The 19,037-nt window shown below is 38.0% G+C and overlaps 1 protein-coding gene and 1 long non-coding RNA gene across 2 annotated transcripts in view; both read right to left on the bottom strand.

The window, feature by feature from the left end:
- The window catches only part of LOC113064690 (uncharacterized), a 163,471-nt gene that overhangs the window by 97,935 nt on the left and 46,499 nt on the right, over nucleotides 1-19,037 (bottom strand). The window lies entirely within an intron of this gene.
- Nucleotides 7,348-18,829, bottom strand: lmnb2 (lamin B2). The gene is made up of 12 exons (XM_026235531.1): nucleotides 18,391-18,829; nucleotides 16,539-16,675; nucleotides 14,971-15,127; nucleotides 14,768-14,893; nucleotides 13,977-14,147; nucleotides 13,773-13,898; nucleotides 13,284-13,504; nucleotides 10,923-11,160; nucleotides 9,856-9,963; nucleotides 9,654-9,773; nucleotides 9,497-9,577; nucleotides 7,348-9,420 (listed from the first exon to the last, which is right to left on the bottom strand). Exons 1-12 carry the CDS (start codon nucleotides 18,604-18,606, stop codon nucleotides 9,379-9,381), a joined length of 1,743 nt encoding a protein of 580 aa, XP_026091316.1. The 5' UTR covers nucleotides 18,607-18,829; the 3' UTR covers nucleotides 7,348-9,378.

Raw genomic sequence — 19,037 nt, 5'->3', positions numbered from 1 at the left:
ATCGCTGTGAAAACGCTCTTTTAAAGCCTGAGTGTAGGATGCTACAATGGAAGTACAATGGTGTTTGGGCACGGTATTTCTTTAATGCCAAAAATCATTAGAATATTAAGTAAAGATAATGTTCCATTAAGATATTTAGTAAATTTCATACCGTAAATATACCAAAAATGTATTATCATTAGTAATATGCATTACTAAGAACTTAATTTGGACCAATTTAAATGTGATTTTCTTATTTATTTATTTTTCACCCTCAGATTCCCAAATATTGTCCTATCCTAACAGTTTATTTATTCAGCGTTCAGATGATGTATAAAACCTTATGACTCTTTTGTGGTCCAAGGTCAAATATCTGTTGGTACAATACGCATCACATGATTAACAAGATGTTTTCTTTGACAAAAATGCAGAATCGATTTGGAATAAAAGCCAAAATGGAGAAAAATGTGTTTTCAAACAAAAACATATCAGTGTGAGATCTTTAGGAGCACTTGATGATTACAGACAGATGTGTTAGAGCAGGACTGGAACTGAACTCTAGGTTTGGTTCTTTTGGGAACCCAAAATGGTTTTTCAATGGCAAGGGTCACCAATCCTGCTCCTGGACAGCTAGGGTCAATGGATCTATGGCATCACTGCGAAAACCTCTCGTGGTCTTTATTTTTAAGCGTATAGTCAATTCTGGGCATCCAAGTATGAATGTTATGTTGATTTGTTTGCTTTTGAGCCAGAGTCGCTTGGTACGTGTCCAACGCGGAGCACTTACCACACTCTGGCTCACCAGCACACAGTGTGGGTGTTGAAATCGTGGGTGTGTGGGAGCCTCGGCCAGCGGATGTGTGATTGGGGGTGAGTGGGAGGAAGAAAGAGAGAGAATGAAAGACGTGGAGCGAGAACGAGCGACCTTTCCTCACTGCAGGGATAATGGAAAGGTCTAGACGGCCGGGTCCCCACTGCAGCACACTAATGACTGCGAGACAGTGGGAAGAGCAGATATTGAGGAGTGTGTGGGTGGGCGGTCTGGTACAAACACACCACGCTCTGCACTGAAAGCCCTTTTCTTTAATGGAACACTAAAGATGAGCTTGTTGATCTCTTTTCTAGCGCTGGCTGTGTGAAGAACGTAATATTACGGGTTTTCAGAGGCGTTGCTGAATACAGCACCTAACACAGAGGTCACCGAGTCAAAACAAAACAAAGAAAAACAGCCAGAGACATTGCATCTGTCATCAATTGAGAAATCAAACGTTGAAGGACATATATTTTTAAGAGTGTGGTGCACTCTAGTGGGTACACGGTGATGCACAACATACTGGCGACTGATACAAGACTGAATATGGTAATAATCACAGAGCGATGCCTTAATGTAACTACTTTTTTGGCGTATCTGTGCATTTCAAACATGACATTGTCTTGAATTATTCATAACAGCAACATACAGATTCTTGCATGGCTATACAATTCATGCATTAATAACTCAAATTGTGCCACGTACAATAAACTATTTCCATCTCGTCGCCAGGGGCGGACTGGCCATCGGGAGCACGGGGCATTTCCCGGTGGCCTGCAGTCATTCTGGGCTGCCGGGTGCCGTCGATCAGCCTGGCTGTTATCTAACTGTGAATTAATTGACGGTTTTATGAATCTACGGATCAGCCGATCGCGGAGTGAAAATGACACCACCACATCACCAAACATCAGCGAAGCACCTAATTGGCTATATCCAGAGGCAGGCTTTATCTTAGAAAATCACGCAAAAAATGGAGCCATAAATGAGCAGAGACGGAACGAATAAAAAGGAGAAAAGCCCTGACCACAGACGCAGCAAATCGCTGCAAAATCCCAGCCATGTTAGCCAGTAAGGGAGCAGGTCGGTCAGAATTATCATTTTAGGCTCAAATGATTCGCGAACCCGCTCCGAACTCCCGAACTGATTCAAATGATTCGCGATCCCTAAACTGACTCAAATGATTCGCGATCCCGCTACGAACTGCCGAAATGATTCAAATGATTCGCGATCCCCAAACTGTCTCAAATGATTTGCGACCCCAAACTGACTCAAATGATTCGCGATCCCGCTCCGAACTCCCGAACTGAATCAAATGATTGGCGATCCCGCAAATTGGCTCAAATGATTCGCGATCCCACTCCGAACTCCCGAACTGATTTCAAATGATTCGCGATCCCCAAACTGACTCAAATGATTCGCGAACCCGCTACGAACCCCAATTATTTGAACTTTGAGCTCCGAACTCCCAAAATGACTCAAATGATTCGCGATCCCCAAACTGACTCAAATGATTCGCGAACCGGCTCCGAACTCAGTGGCGGCTGGTGAAAATGTTCTTAAGTGTGGCTGTGTGGCACACTGGCACAGCAAACAATTTCAGCAAGTGCTGCAATATGATTTATTGAAATTCAGACACAGTTTAAGAACATCTGGTCACATGTTTATTCATTAAAGCATCTCTGAACAGTTAATTTACAAGTCGCAGTTAAATTCTGGATACTTCCATGACTCTGAGGATAACCATGTACAAGAAAATCGATGTGGTGAAAAAACCTGCATTATTTTTTTACTTATTTGTACAGGAATTTTGCTCTCCTTCTGATTGACAAATTTCTCAATGACTTTCTCAATGAAGTCAGGAATGTCTCTGACGAGTTTCTTCTCCATCGAAAGCATTGCCAAAGCATTAAGGCGATCCTGGGTCATTGTATTTCTTAGGAAAGTCTTGATCCTCTTCAAAGATTATGATCTTGAGAAGGCTGACAGTCTCTGTGAAAGTACTCTGAAGATTGTTCTCAATGAAAAACTGGTTCAGAGGTACGGCACCACTGCCAACCCCAAACTCAGGGTTCTCATAGATGAGGGACAGTTCTGTTTTGAGCTTGAAACAACCCATTTTCTGCTACAAGTAAGTATATTATGTACCGTATTTTTGGAACTATAAGTCGCACCTGAGTATAAGTCGCATCAGTCCAAAAATCCGTCATGATGAGGAAAAAAACATATAAGTCACACTGGAATAAAAAGTCACATTTAGACCCAAGAACCAAGAGAAAACATTACCGTCTACAGCCGCGAGAGGGCGCTCTATGTTTTCAGTGTAGATAACAGGAGCAGCATAGAGCGGTAATGTTTTCTCTTGGTTCATGTCAAATTAATTTTGATAAATAAGTCGCACCTGACTATAAGTCGCAGGACCAGCCGAACTATGAAATAAAGTGCGACTTATAGTCTGGAATATTCAGTACTTATTTTCCCATTATCATGCTACTTTTAACTGATCAGCACTTTTTTTTGCTACGGTTATGAAGACTTGGTCAATCTGTTTTATAACTGTGGCCAGCTACATGGTTTTCTTAGACTAGTCTTAAAAGTTAGTGATGTAATTATTTCCTTTTACACATTTTTTAGTTCAATTAAAAAGTAGACTGGTTAAGTTTACTATTTGGTCAAACTAGTGCTTAACATTGTAATACAGTGGCTATTTTTATGCTACTGGACTGATATTAGTTCCTTTTATTGGTCACTAAAAGATGTTATATCCACTTACACACAGAAGCAAGATTATGGCATATGTTGCTTCTATACACACACACACAAAAACAATAATTTACAATATAACTATAATTACTCTATTTCATTTTCTTTAGAATTATAATCTATACGCCATCTTTTGATGTTTTGTGTGTGTTACCTCTGTAGCTAGCCTTTGTTGTTCTCCTGGTCCCAGTGTCCTCTGTCGCTTTTTGGGCTGGTGCTGCTGTTCAGATGATGCACTGTACCCACAGAGGAAAGGGGATTAAAAAAAAATAAAGATAAAAATTAACAATGAATCTTTCTAACAACAGCAGCTTTATCAGACAATAGTAAACTAAGGCATTTACCTGATTGCTTGCATGTTGTTTGTGAATCCCTGGACAGCGGATTTAATGTAGACAGGGTCGATGTTCCTCTTCTGCAGCTGGTTGAATAGCATGTCTACATTTGGCATGATCTTGTGAAACAATGCAAGGAAAAAACAGAAAGCCTCGTGTTCAAGCATCCTCACAAAACCCCCTGCCTCTCTGACAGTTGTGTTATCAAAGTTCCCTGAGTCTCTGATGATCTGAAAACATTTCAAAAGGTCATCCTTGTGTTCGTACACAGTGTTTACAGCGCGACTTTGAATGTTCCAGCGTGTTGTAGAGGCTCTGGGAAGTCTAGTATAGTACTTAGCCTGTCCAGAAGGGCTGTAGCGAGGGACCTAAATTCTGGCTTCCGAGGATCCTTCCTTGACATTGAGAAACGCCAATGGTATTTGTGAAAATTATATTTTCAACGAATGATTTTCTTATATATTTCTAATATATATGTATATATCATACATAAATACATTTAAATCATTTATATGATTATAATTTTGCATGTGTGGTTCAGGGAGGGCGGCGCCCTAGCGCCCTCTATTGGTCACCCGCCACTGCCCGAACTCTCAAAATGACTCAAATGATTCGCGATCCCGCTCGAACTCCTGAACTGATTCAAATGATTCGCGAACCCGCTTTGAACTCCCGAACTGATTCGCGATCCCCAAACTGACTCAAATTCGCGAACCCGCTCTGAACTCCCGAACTGATTCAAATGATTTGTGATCCCGTATCGAACTCCCAGACTGACTCAAATTATTCGCGATCCCCAAATTGACTGAAATGAATCGCGAAGTCGCTACTAACTCCCGAACTGATTCAAATGATTCGCGATCCCCAAACTGACTAGATTGATTCACGAACCCCCTTTGAACTCCCGAAATGACTCAAATGATTCGCGAACCCGCTACGAACTCCCGAACTGACTCAAATGATTCGCGATCCCCAAACTGACTAGATTGATTCGCGAACCCCTTTTGTAGTGATGGGATTTATGGCTCTTTGAGGGGATCCGGATCTTCGCGATCCGTTCCTTTCAAAGAGCCGTTCAAAAGAATGGCTCTTTTGGCTCTTTTTAAATATTTAGTCAGTTTTAAGAAGCCAGCTTGGGAGCATCTCAGTTTATCCTGGAAATAATCACTGGGAGGTATTATGAGGTGAGATTTGTAGTCAAATAATTAAAGCTCAGATATCACACACCACTATCTGAGTTTGAATTATTCTGAAATATTGATTATTACCTCATTTCTCATGTGTCGACTATATTCCATAGGGTTGCACAAATCCCTCTGCTTAGACAGTGACATCATTATTTTGATTTACCTTTAGTACAAAGTGTGTGTGTGTGTGTGTGTGTGTGTAAAACTACGTTGACTTATGTTATTCATACAATACCTACTCACAAATAAACATAAAAAACAAAGCCGGCTGCAATGAATTTCTGTGCAAAACAGCTTTTACTACAAACACTTCCACACAAGAACATTGTTATCACACAAGAACATTTTGATAGAAAACTATTTTTTTTTTAAGTAGATAAAATTAGAATAAATAAAATGGAAATGTCTACATACTACATACTATTACTACTGTAAACTTTGCAAATAGGACATCAGCCCCTTCAAGTCAATGAACAATAACAAAGTGGGCTGCAATGAATGTCTGTGGAAAACAGCTTTTAGTGAAACATTTCTATACAAGTACAGTATCACAAAAGAACATTTTTAATGATTTTAAAATAAGTTTTAAATGAACACAAAATGCAATGTAAATGCATGCACAACTAATAACTAATATCATCACGCTATAAAGGGTTGGCCTGCGCTGGGTGCGCCCCTCCCCCTATAACTGTTCTGTCTCCTGGCGGAGCTCATTTGTATGAACACGCATAGGAAAAAAGAACGATAGAAAGAACGGCTCCTCTCCAGTCGCGACTCGGCTCCCATCGTTCATGTTTATGAGCCGTTCAAAAGAATCGGTTCGTTCGCGAACGTCACAACTCTACCCTTTTGAACTCCCGAAATGACTCAAATGATTCGCGATCCCCAAAATGACTCAAATGATTCGCGAACCCGCTACGAAGTCCCGAAATGACTCAAATGATTCGAGAACCCACTACGAACTCCCGAACTGACTCAAATTATTCGCTATATATAATATATAAGGCTAAATTAATGACAGTGAAGTGTTTAAAAAGTGTTTTATCTTTAATCTTTTAATGCTGAACTACGTAAAAGACAACCTGACTACACCAACATATCAAAAATCGAATGAGATGCGCTCTTTTTAAAAGAGTTGATTTAATGACAAAATCAACATGAGAGGTCATGGACATGTTCCCATTTCTTCGGGTTCCACAAATTGTGAGTATTTGTTTTTAGTGTTGTTTCCTTTCAGTTTAGTATTTCTACTGCATTTTCAAATTTTTTTTTATGAATAGAAAGTCAAAATTGGACCTTCATCTTAATCTACAGACTGCTCTTCAAGTGAAATTAAATGAAGTTAAATTTATGCATTTAGCAGACGCGACTTACAGTGCATTCAGGCTATCAATTTTTTACCTATCAAGTGTTCCTGGGGAATCGAACCCCCAACCCCACAATGCTCTACCAATTGAGCTACAGGAACACTACTGTCTACTTTAGCAAATTGACACAAACACAAAAAGTGTTCTTTTTTTCCTTAACACAACCATTAGTTGCTTGGTTTGTTGAATGGTTACTCTAATAAATCTATTTATACCGTAGTTTGTCTGAATATTTGATTCTGATTGGCTAAAAGGGGTGCATTAAAATAATTTGATTCACAGGTAGATCCAGTCAGTGTAATTACAATTAAAGTTAAATGTGCTGCTGCAATGACATACGTGCAAACAAAACACTTGCACACGAGATCAGAGATTAAAATAATGTGAACTGAGACATTTTGCATTTAATTTATAGTCGAAAATGCAATGCTGTTTTACATTTTATTACTTTATTTAAATTCTGTACTTAAAATCTAATGCAAGACCTACCTAAAAAAAAAAAAAAAAGTAAGTCAGTTTATTTTTTCTCTGTTGTATTTTATTGTGCAGTTGCTTGTAGTAGGAATATTCTTAACCCAATTCAAACAACTGAAAGAGATAAAGAGTTGACAGAGGTGGAGTCAATTCCCGGCCTGATTTACTGTCCCAGTCAGCCACTACTCGTCGCTTCCATATTATTAAAATAAAAATGCAAGTAAGCCACCTATAAACACTAATTTGAAACCTTACCTGGTGCTTGCAGTTTGCCTTTTACTGTGATGGGTGTTTTTTTGGCACATTAAACCATGTTAAACCACTGTAAAGTGTTTCATCGCATTAATGTACTGACCTCCAACTCCAAAAACCAGCAGAATTGTTAATCGTTTAGTCATTAAGAGTTTGCTTCTCATAACAGACAATGGCACAACTTAATATGTAAAACATTTATTGGATATTGCATACAAAAGACAAATCAAAGTAAAATAGATTAATGAAAAACTTTTGATAGGCGCCCTCTTCTTGTAGGCTTTCGTACAATTTATCCCATAACAAATTGGATTCATAGTTCACAATCTATGGCTCATTTTTTACAGCCTTGAACTCACATTTCTATCTTTTGATGGTAGTTCAAATACCAGCTTTTACTTTACAGTAGATTATTACAATGACAGATTGACAATTTCGTATTAAATATACCAAAGCACATTGTATCCGTTACATAAGTCACAGCCCTGTCTAATAAAACCTGAAAGAACAAGGAAATGACTTTCCTCATGAAAACAGTGTTCGTAACTAAAAGAAGCTACATTTAAAATTCACAGATGTGCAGGTGTTTGGCATTCACGTCATATGAAGTAAATTAAACAAAAAGGTAGATTTTATTAGCTCAGAGGCCAAGTAACTAATGCACACAAATACAACTTTACTTGAACTCAATTTCTCTTGAATTTAACAAATCTGTGTGCCCCAATTTACCCTTGATACGCTATCAAACAATTGGTTCTCAAAGAACCTTCGAAAGAACCCTAAAAAGTAAACGTAGATAATGATAACCCCATAAAAAAAATTAAAATAAAATTTACGCAATGAATTTCCTTAAAAAAAAAAAAAAAAAAAAAAAGAATTCTTAAAATGCTTCCCAGGTCATTTATTTTGTACACACCACACTGAATATATTCACACATTTATAAGACGTTTAATGTAAGTTTTAAATGTATTTAAAGACTCCTTGTGCACTAGGATTTAAAAAATCCTTAGGAAAAAACTATCAAAAATATATGATTGTAGCTAAAAATCAAACCGCCGTATTACACAGTTTGCGTGAAAAGTTGAAGCATTAACCCTAGAGCTCACAGTAACACTCTTATAAAAAATTTGTCACATGCATAATTTTCTAAGAAACATTTAAAATAAGAAACAAATCGTAAAACTTAAACGCAACCGAAATCGACAGGGTGGATGGATCCAGATTACTCACTGGATTCAGCATATAAAGTATGGGTTTTAGTTTTTTTCGGAGTCTCTCAAGTAGGTTGTAATTTGAGCAATGCAATAAATAAAAGGAAATTTAACAAGTCAAATTGGTTTCATTCATTGTCCATTTCTTAGGTGGATCTGCATGAGCATCTGCGCTTTTGTAAAAGTGTGTTGATTCCGGTCCAATTTCAATGCAGAATTTAATAACTATTAACCATATGGTAAATTCAATCAAATTAAACATTCAACCTGAATTTTCCTTCATATTTGAATAAACTGAAAGTGTTTTTAATATTTGAATGAACTCAAACACTGTACTTTTTAACTTCCATTGACTATTTAGATTGTGGGGGGGGGGGGGGGGGTTGTTAGTTTAAAAAATGTCTCAATCACTGATTCCAAAATACATAATACTATGTAAAGCATGAATCAATAATATTACTTTAAACAGTTTAGAAGTCAACGAAACAATCTTGTTTCGTTTCCACCCTGTTAATGTGGTTGGCGAAGCACAAAAACATAAGGTACGCTTAGCTGTCAGTTACGGGCTATAATGCACTACAGAACAATAATAATCATAAATCCCCCATTCATAACCCTGCAGTGACGAGAACACATGATTCATTGACATGAATATGCTGATTCATTAGTCATCGGCTCGCACAAACACTCTCTGATTTAAGGTTATTTGACTCATTCCCAGATGGTGTTCACCAAGGCTATGTACTGGGATGTCGCCACCTTTGGGAAGTGCTTTGACTCCTACGGCGGGCATCTGGAAAGACTATTCATTGATTATCTGCGGCTGAAAACAGCATAGTTTGCCGCAGCTCAAGATTAACTGGATTTACAAATGAGGTCCGTACAAATAAAGGGTCGAGGGAAGGGTGTTATGAACTCATGATTCAAAAAATACAAAAGTAGTGGCTCTACAAAAAAAGATAGAATTGTGTGGAGGAAAATACTAAAGGTGCACGGCTCCATCACATGACGGCACATTCTCTGGATCGGATCTTTGGATCGCCCTGGAAAGGAGGAAATTTGGTTATAACTCAACCTCTCAAGATCGTCGTTCTAGATCTCAAGTGGTTCATTACCAACCTGCTTATGGAAGAGATCTTCATCATCATCACCGTTCTCCATTTCTATCACGCTTTTCATGACGGTTCGCTTCGCCACTTCCTGGAAAGCCAAGTTCATGTTTTGTAATTGGATTCAAAGACAAAGAAGGAAAAAGACAGAAATATGTTCTTTATACCTCTCCGCTTGAATTGACCAGTAAGGTGAGGATTTTTTCTCCGGTGCCCCAAGAGCTCTGGCTCTTCCACAGCAGATCTGAAGGAGGACTGTGGGACACACCGGCATCAGCGGCCCACACCTTGCACAGAACCAACAGTTTAACATCTAGTCAACGTCCTGAGGTAAAAAAAATTAAATGAAATATGGTCATATTTGCTTACATTTACTGTCTGGCCAGCCTTCAGGACAAACTTGGGACTGAATTTATAAGCGATTTCCTCTCCATCGCCAATTTGTCTCTTTAGTCGCCAGCTGCCCAGAGATTGATCCTAAATTTGGAATAAAAAAAATATATACAATCACGATGAATTAGTTTTTTCCTTTGTTCTTTTGGAAAGCAAGGCACAATAAAGTAAAATATTAGTTTAACATCACAGTACTATGGAAGTCCATTTCTGACAATGAATTGAAAAAATTTAATAAAATGTAATTGTGATTTCTCACTATTCTTACAAAACAGAAACTACTTTCCAGAACAGAAGCCAGGTTAAATTTTTTTTTTTTTTAGATATAAATTTTTATAGAGATCACTTTGGATTTAACTTAACAAATCAGAAAAATTGGCAGATGCCAGATGAGAAAAAAAAAAAAAAGTAATTTTCACTAAGTTTTTAGAAATAAAATGTTGTATGATCAACCCTCTCAATAAACACCTTCAAAATATAGTCAGGATTAAAACTGTAAAGTTTGGTGTATGTAAGAGCTGCTGAAGGTGGAGAGAAAAAAAAAACGTAAAGAAATGTACTTCCTCGATGAGTGGCACGTTTGGCCAAAGGCATGTTAGAAGGTATGTTGAAAGCCTGGTTAGTATTTTTGCACACTATTTAAAAGCTAAAATGCTCAAATGCTGTCTAGGTTGACAACTCACTAGCTTGTATAAAATCAGTCGAATGATATATGAACAAACCCTTCTGTAAAAACTTAAAACACAGGAATAAAACTAAGTTTAAATGCTGTTGAAGTGGAGATATAAACTCGTTAAAGATATGTATTGGAACCGAAATATACAGATGCAATAAGTAGAATAATAAAATCAAACAAATGATTTGAAAAAAACCTGAATTTGAAAAAAAATTTAACTTAACAAAAAGTGGTTTCTTACCACTTCATTTTATTAAAAAAACAAAAATAGCCCAAAATGTCTGAAGTGTATTCACTCAATACATCAAGTGAAACTTGTGTATTGTGATATTTATTGTTTTCTCCCCAAACTCCCCATTGACTGTACCTTGTCAGAGTTGTTCCTGAGGGTCACCGATTTCCCCTCCAAGTCGATTTCCTCGATACTGACGCTTCCCGTCGCTTCGGCCTCCTGACTGATCTGGACTTTAGGAGCAGTGGTGGACGCTTCCTCCAGCTCCACACGCTTTCTCTTGGCGCGGGAGCCACGTGAAGACGAAGAAGTGCTGCTCGCTGTGGTGCGGGTCACTGTGACCCGTGAGGACGGGCTGGGGGACAACTTCAGCCTAGAGACGGGACGCACATGCGTTTAAACAAACCGGAAATCACATACATAAAAACTAGGGATGCATGATTTTGGATTTTTGCTAATACCCGATATTTAACTCATTTTAGCCGATACAGATAATTTCTTTTGTTTAAAAACAACAAGTCTCCTGTGCAGAAATTATGGTTAGATTTGAATAAAAACTTGTTTGTTAGAATTAAATGAACAATGTAGTAATTCTATGAGAACAGTACATTGAAAGCTTTGAAAATAATTAATCAATCAATTATATATCACAATTTATTTTTCAGAAAGATTCAGTGAGATCCTTAAAATTTTATTTTAAGATTTAACATTTGTAAACACTGTTTACGTGATATAATCACTAGCACACTGAGTTAATCCTCTTATTGGCATATTTTTTTAATATCGGGCCGATGCCGATATTTGCACTTTAAGCCATTATCGGCTAATACCGATATTGATCCGATAATATTGTGCATCTCTAATAAAACAAATGTTTACACGACTTCGCTGTCATCTTTCCTTTGCATCCTATCATCTGTATCTCAACCACAGACTATCTTTAACTCGTCTCAATCTTCAAGATGGTCTAAACTGCCTGGTCTCCAAAACTTCCTGTTAAATTAACTCTCTGGCCTCCTGTTTTTCGACAGAGCCGCTTTCGGTTCTCTCGAGTACAAGTGAAACATACAATTATCATTCCAGCGTAACATTTTACAATCTACCCTACTCTTCAGAAACATCAAGTATGTCAAGTATGAAGCACAAAAATGTGAAGAGTGTTTGGCAAGCACTTCTGAACAAGTTATGGACTGCAGCTATCAATGAAAGACGATAATAATCAACAGATGCAAAACACTCAGCAACGCCTAGTTTGTGGGCATCGTTGACAAATGCTTGATTGTGTCACAAAACCAAGTGGCTTCCTACATTGATGGCATTTTTTTTCCCCCGCAGACTTGTCTAAAGCACTAGAAAACCCTAGTAATCTGCCTACTACTCGTGTTCAGACATGTTTCAAAAGATAACAAGTCACCATTTGAAGACAAGGTACAGCATTGTTAGGTCTTGAAGTCAGTTTTGAAGCATTCTGGACATCAGACACATGAGAAACTTGCTCCAATGTGTTTGATGCTTTCTCAATAGGCAGCACTTTTGGCCACAGGAAAGGGTGCGCGATAATGACAAAAAAAAATGTATCTCTCAATGTTTTCTAGAATATTTTCGATCATACGTTGAAGATATGTTGTTAAGCAGGTTACACACATTTTGTACAGTGGTTAGTTTGCAGGAGTAAAAGAAGTTTGAATAAATTTTTACCTTTTATGGACATTTTTCCCTTTATAAGGCAATTTTTTACGTAATTAAATGTATGCATAATTTTTTTGGGGTCAAATGCTTACATTTAATCAATCAATTTAAACAGTAAGACACTACACAATCTAATGAAATCGGTATCAACAAATGTTTGTGTCTGTGATACAGAGCTGCTGAAAGCAGAGTTTAAATGAATCTGTAAATATGTCCTGTGCACTTTACTCTAAATAATGAAATAAACAACAAATGACAGTGGTGAGAAAACAGCGGTTAAGAAAGCATCTGATCATAGCAATGTTTTTAAGTTTGCAACAGCTCTGCAATCTGCTCTTCAGTCACATCATGTTTGTTGCAGCCCTTTTTGATACTATTGTCATTGACTAAAAACTAACTGGTCTGTCTAAAATGTGAGTGACTTAATATTAACCATTTATTGGACAGTTTTGGAGGGAAAAAAAACTGTACTCTTCATATTACCCATTTCAGAAGATATACATATAAAAAAATCATACAGGGAAAATATTTGCACTATTATCTCAGTGCATTCTTAATCACACAGTGAAAGCGTGAACTCTCAATGTGCTCGCGCAGTAGTCCTACAACTCAAATCGCATATAGTTTAGACAACTATAATGATATTATAGTAGATGATATATCGCACTCCCCAAACCTGGCCTGTCTGAATGGGTTTCAAAAGCCAAACGCCCAAAAATGCTGTTTAGGATGGCAGCTCACTTGGTCTCCATTTCTACATGAATATTACTTTGAGCATTTAAAGATGTGGGTCCTGTAGACGCTCACCTGTCCTCCTCGCCCTCCAGCAGCTTCCTGTAAGCGTTGATCTCCATGTCCAGGGCCAGTTTGACGTCCAGCAGCTCCTGGTACTCGTTGAGCTGCTGCTGCATGCACTCCCTCAGCTCGGCCATCTCACGCTCTCTGTCGTCCAGCTGCCGGCGATACTTGTCCCGGTCGCTGGATAGCATGTCCTCCAGCTCGCGGATGCGCTCCTCGGCGGCAGACGCCTGCGGTGGGGCGACAAAAGACAAGCTGTGAATAACAGGTAGCAATTCATCGGGACATTTCTGCTGCTCAGTATTTGTGGTCCACCGATATATAGCCAAGGCCGATATATCGGCCGATATTTGGCACATATCGGTCAACCACTAACTCAGTATCACAACATAGTGTGGTGTTTTCCTCTAACACTACAGGAGAACTCAGAGAACAGACGTTTAAACTCAAAAGGCTTTCAATTTGGACATTTAGACTTTAGCTTTAGGCCGTCTGTACCTGTTTCTGCAGAGCGCTGAGCTGATAGCTCAGGCCCTCGATCCTCATTTGAGCTTCCTGGAGCTCCTCGCGGGCCGTGAGCACTGCCTTATCGTTCATGTCAGACGACACCTTAGCGTTTTCCAGCTGAAGAGACAAGATTTTAGTTCACACACAAACCACGTTTCCATCAGCGAGTTTATTTGTGAAGCTAGTGTTTCTGACTTTGGCCCTGAAGGTCTGCTGAAGCTCGTCCTTGTAGATCTGCACTTGCTCCTCGTGCTGTCTGCGCAGATCCTGAAGCGCCTGCGCTAGCTTGAACTCGTAGTCCTGCTGCACGCCCGAGTCCACCTCCACCATACGCTTCTCACGATGACGACGAGTCTCACGCACCTCCTGCATCACACACACACACACGTTACATCTGACCTGGGCACAGACTGACTATAAAGCAATAGTTGGCCGATATTTGGCTTTCTTTTTTTTTTAAGACTGGACACTGCAGGTGAAATTAACTAATAATTACTACCTTACTAAATATGTTTAAATATGCAAATGTTCCTGTGGCTCAGTGGTAGAGCATTGTGTGTTAGCAGCGCAAAAGGTTGTGGGTTCGATTCCCATGGAACACATATAGTGGTAAAATTTATATCCTGAATGCACTGTAAGTCACTTTGGATAAAAGCGTCTGCTAAATGCATAAATGTAAATGCTAATGGGAGAAAACGGCCTTTAAAAACATGTATTATATTTTAAATCTATTTGCACAAATCGATAAAGTGCTATAGAAGTAAAACGTAACAGTGTCTTTTGAATGCTTTCTTTCCATTAGTCTGAAAAAACACATTATGAAGTGCCATAAAGCAAACTTTGGGACAAAAAGCCCAAAATAAAAAAATTGACAGGTTCATGTTTTTTTTGTCTGCAATGTCTCACATTAACTAATTGGCCAATATTTTATCATGACTTTTATTTTGACACCATTGGGACTTTTATTTTGACACCATTAAACTGACCTCCTCAAACATGGTCTTCCTGAACTCCAGCTCCTCTGTCAGACTCTGGCAGCGGTTTTCCAGATCCACCCGTGCTAGCGTCTCCGTCTCCAGCTGTTTCTTAGCCAGGCCGTGAGCATCTTCAGCCTGAAACAGGAGACAAACGCCTCAGTTAGACCTCGTTCTGAAGCCGAGGAGGCTGAAATGTGGCTTGAGGGACTTACTTTGGCCAGCTGAGCCTTGAGGTCTGCGAGTTCGGCAGACAGGGAGTTGTTCTCGCTGAGGGCCGTGTTGAGAGCCGCCTCTTTCTTGTTGTACTGCGCTTCCAGTTCCTTGATCCGAGCCTGAGCCAGAGCCAGGTCTCCATCCTTCTTCTTAAAGCTGGAAAACAAATTCAAAAAGAGTCCAAATCGATCTTTAACAACGGCTGTCAGTGGATTAATCATGTTTTTGGAATTAATTTAATTCATCTGTTAGACGACTTCTTGTTTTCATATCAAAAATGTGTGATAAAGATGTTTAAAGTACAACTTTAACTGTACTACGATATTCAATATAACATTAACAGTAAATTAGCCGTAAATAATAAAAAATAACAACTTTTATTATAAATAATAAAAGTTGTCATAACGAAATAAAAACACAACAAGATATAAAACGTAAGCCTATCATAAAAATATGCAACTAATAATATATAGAAATTACAAAAACAAAAGGTTTTTAAAAACTACAAATAGAAACATCAGAAGAAAACAAAAAATTATACAAATAAAAAAAATGTATTATGAACAATAAAAATACACCTTTTAAATATAGATGATAAATGTAAAATACAAACAATACAACCCACATACATTTTTTTTATTAATATAGTAACAAATATTACTTGAAATATACTTTTTAAATGTAAACAATAAATATAAAATATAAATTTAATTCAGACCACATTATTAATAATATGATATTATATTATATAAAACAATACTGTTGGCTTTTATTAACATAAATATACTTTATCGCAAATAAGAATAATATTAATGTGGGCTGGGTTTCACACGCTTCTCAGATAAACAAAACATTTTATCCCTCTTCAAATGATTTCCTATATTTTTTTTCAGTAGCTACGACACAAGCTTCGCTTACATTTCATTATAACGTAATTCAGATTCTCCCCAAATGCAGATAAAGCTGGTGAAATCTGCGTGACAAGTTACAGATGTTACACACACACTACTGTGAGTAAACCAGTCGCCCACAATCAGGCACCTAGCAACAGCCACTTCCTGTTTATTTGCGCTCATTAGCAATGAGATCAACCGAACATGAAATCTGAAGCAAATGCATGCAAGTTCTGTTCTAGTCGCATTATACAAAGCAGCAGATGGAAGCGGATTTAAGCCAGGTTAGTTAAGCCCAACTTATGTTTAAAGACCACTTACTTAAAGCATTATGGGTAATTAAAGTAAAGCAATAAGCACAGTGAAGCCGTGGTTTACAGTGAATTTATAACATAGGCATGATGCTTCACGGGGCTTATTGCTTTTATAAAACAGCTAGTAAGGTTTCACAAAATAAAAGTAATAATGATATTAATAAAACAGTATTCTTCCACCAAACAATGTGGCTTCTCAGAAACAGGTGTGGTTCTAAGAAAGTGGTTGCCGAGCAACACACAAACGTAAACAAAGGTGTGTGTTTGGCTCAGCCAATCAGAATCAAGGACTGGAACTCTCTGATTTTATGATGGGAATGGTGTTTCGACATTACAAGTGTGTTTTTGAGTCGTACTCACTTGCGGGTGACCTCCTCGAGATCAGAGTTGGCTTTTCCCAGATCGATCTGAAGTTTGGCTCGTTCCCGCGCCGTTTGGTCAAGCACCCGCCTGGTGTCCGCAAGCTCGGCATCGTAAAGAGACTTAATCCCAGACACCTGAGCGAAAAACACACCATTAGTATCATCGTTAAATTAAAGCAGGAAAAACAAACTTATTTTTAAATAAGAAAAACTATTTTAAAAGCGTATTTTATGTTTATTGTATAAACGTAAGAAATACACTCGTTTTTATTCATATTTAACTTTAGTAGTAAAATTAAACAAAACTAAAAAAAAATGTTTCACACTATACGATAATTTTTATTTAAAGTTGAAATACTAAAGCTAAGATTAATAAACATTAATATATACACATTAAAAATGACAAAAACTTACTAAAACTTCAAATTATAGATATACAAAAATAGAAGCCCATTTTTTTTTAAATATATGTTTGAGTTTAGCTCATTTAACTTTTTTGCGCATTTTTTCATATTTTGTTTACATTTGTGGGTGGCTTATAATTCACAAACAAAAAGATTAAACATATTTTTTAATAATATATGTTATAGTATAGTTACTCTATACTTTTATTCTTTTTTTCAACCTAGGTCAAACAAGGTTTCATGTTGTCCATATTTGTACTTCTGTTGGTAGTTCAAAATGAACACAATTATTTTTATTTTTTTTAAATTTCAGTGCAATTTGAAACATTGGATCACAAATATGCCTAATAAATAAATAAATAAATATTACGCCAGTACTACAAAAGCAACAAAGGACATTCTGACTTGATAAGGCACTGAAAGACCTTTTAAAAAACTCTAAATAAAAGCTTCTTTAAATATTATTTTAAGGATTGTACTGGCAATAATATTTGGAAACAGATAATAAAATAATACAAATATTAAAAACAAACACTTCCGAATTAACACTTTCACAGATGTAAACAGAATTTATTTTAATTCTGTGTGTGAAAGAGTGAATTCAGTGCAATTGTGAGAATTTATTTTATTTTTTAATTAAAACTATTTAAAAATATTAACGGAAACTGCATCAATGATGACAAAAACACCGATTCAAACACATTATAACACGATGATTTTGATGATTTCAGGACCCTACAACTCTCAAATTAAGACCTTGAGCAACTACTAGCAGACCTTATTAGTACATAAACTAAGTTTGAGAGAAAAGTGCTTAACAGAATGCTTTTATACGACAAAACAAGACGTTAAACTTCATTCAAGCATTTCTTTCCACACGTCTGATCTATGAGGGGTGCAGTTTGATGTGGTCACCATTCAGATCAGATTCAAATTTCAAAAGTGCATCTAGCCACTCCCAAACTTTGAGGAAAACGCCCGAACACACACTCAGGAGTCCAGGAAAACACATAAAAGTTTAGGAATCACGCTTTCTAACGTGAATTTGATCGCACACACGCATTACTAACAGATCAACCCATGCATAAATAAAAAGAAAACGCACAACTTAAAGAGGCATGTGGAGACGGTTAACTGGCCACTTTATAGAGCTCACATACATTTGCTTTTACATGCAATGCATTTATGAGTATATATTTGCATTCGCAAAACACGGTTTTCAATGCACTTGCTTGATTGTGTCAAAATGCATAACTTCCTCGCGCGATTTTTCAAATGATGTGCCATCACTCAACACACTGCTAAAGTTTTAATGATTTGACGCTTTCTAGAAGCGCTAAATCTACACGCAATGACAACGAGAAATCCGAGTTAAACGCTTCGGAAAGGATCATTGCTCGAACAGGCAGATCTATCGCACGTGAACGCAGCACAAAGGCTCCGCACCTCTCTGGTCGAGACTTCCTCCTTCTCGGAGACTTTGACGAGCAGCCGGTCGTTCTCGAGCTCCAGGGAGCGCACGCGGTCGATGTAGACGGCCAGGCGGTCGTTGAGCGCGCTCAGCTCCTCTTTCTCCTGCAGGCGCGTGATCCGCGCGGGGCTCAGCGGGGTTTGGGCGGCAGTCGCGCGGCTCGACTCACGGCTCGGGGTTGCGGTCGCCATATCGCTTCACGCTACAGACCCACTTCAGCTCAAATAAACACTTCCTCCCCAGTTCCACTTCGGCCCGGTGAACGCAGCGGACTCCGAGTCGCACTTGGAACGGTTTTCCGGTGGTGTTCGGTAGTTTTTGTCTGTTTTGTGAGTTTTTGAATGAATCCGTGTTTTGTAGTCCAAGTGCTGGTTGGCTGTCTCTGAAACGGAGGTGTGAAAAGAAAATGGCCGCCGCGCTGCTAACATAAAACCGCGCCAAAATTCCGCAAAAGTGGTTATGGGAGTTGTAGTCCGAAAACCTCCAACAACTATGTCTGTCATTTTTTTATATTAAAATATTACTGTTTAGATTTTCGAAGAGCCTTATCGATTTTTTTTATTTTTTCGCTTATAATTCACGAACAACGAAGTGGAAACGACTTTTTTAAATAAAATCATAT

Source organism: Carassius auratus, chromosome 47, assembly GCF_003368295.1.
Source record: "Carassius auratus strain Wakin chromosome 47, ASM336829v1, whole genome shotgun sequence".
Lineage (NCBI taxonomy): Eukaryota > Metazoa > Chordata > Actinopteri > Cypriniformes > Cyprinidae > Carassius > Carassius auratus.
Note: the sequence above shows the minus strand (reverse complement) of the source record. Positions and strands in the feature narration are given on the sequence as shown.

What these genes read in the sequence shown, in the direction of transcription:
- lmnb2 (XM_026235531.1), bottom strand. Translation starts at nt 18,606, where the DNA reads ATGGCGACCGCAACCCCGAGCCGTGAGTCGAGCCGCGCGACTGCCGCC. An exon ending in GGAAGACCATGTTTGAGGAG is followed by an intron (nt 14,148 to 14,767) that starts GTCAGTTTAATG and finishes TGTGTGATGCAG; the next exon opens with GAGGTGCGTGAGACTCGTCG. An exon ending in TGGTCAATTCAAGCGGAGAG is followed by an intron (nt 9,578 to 9,653) that starts GTATAAAGAACA and finishes TTGGCTTTCCAG; the next exon opens with GAAGTGGCGAAGCGAACCGT.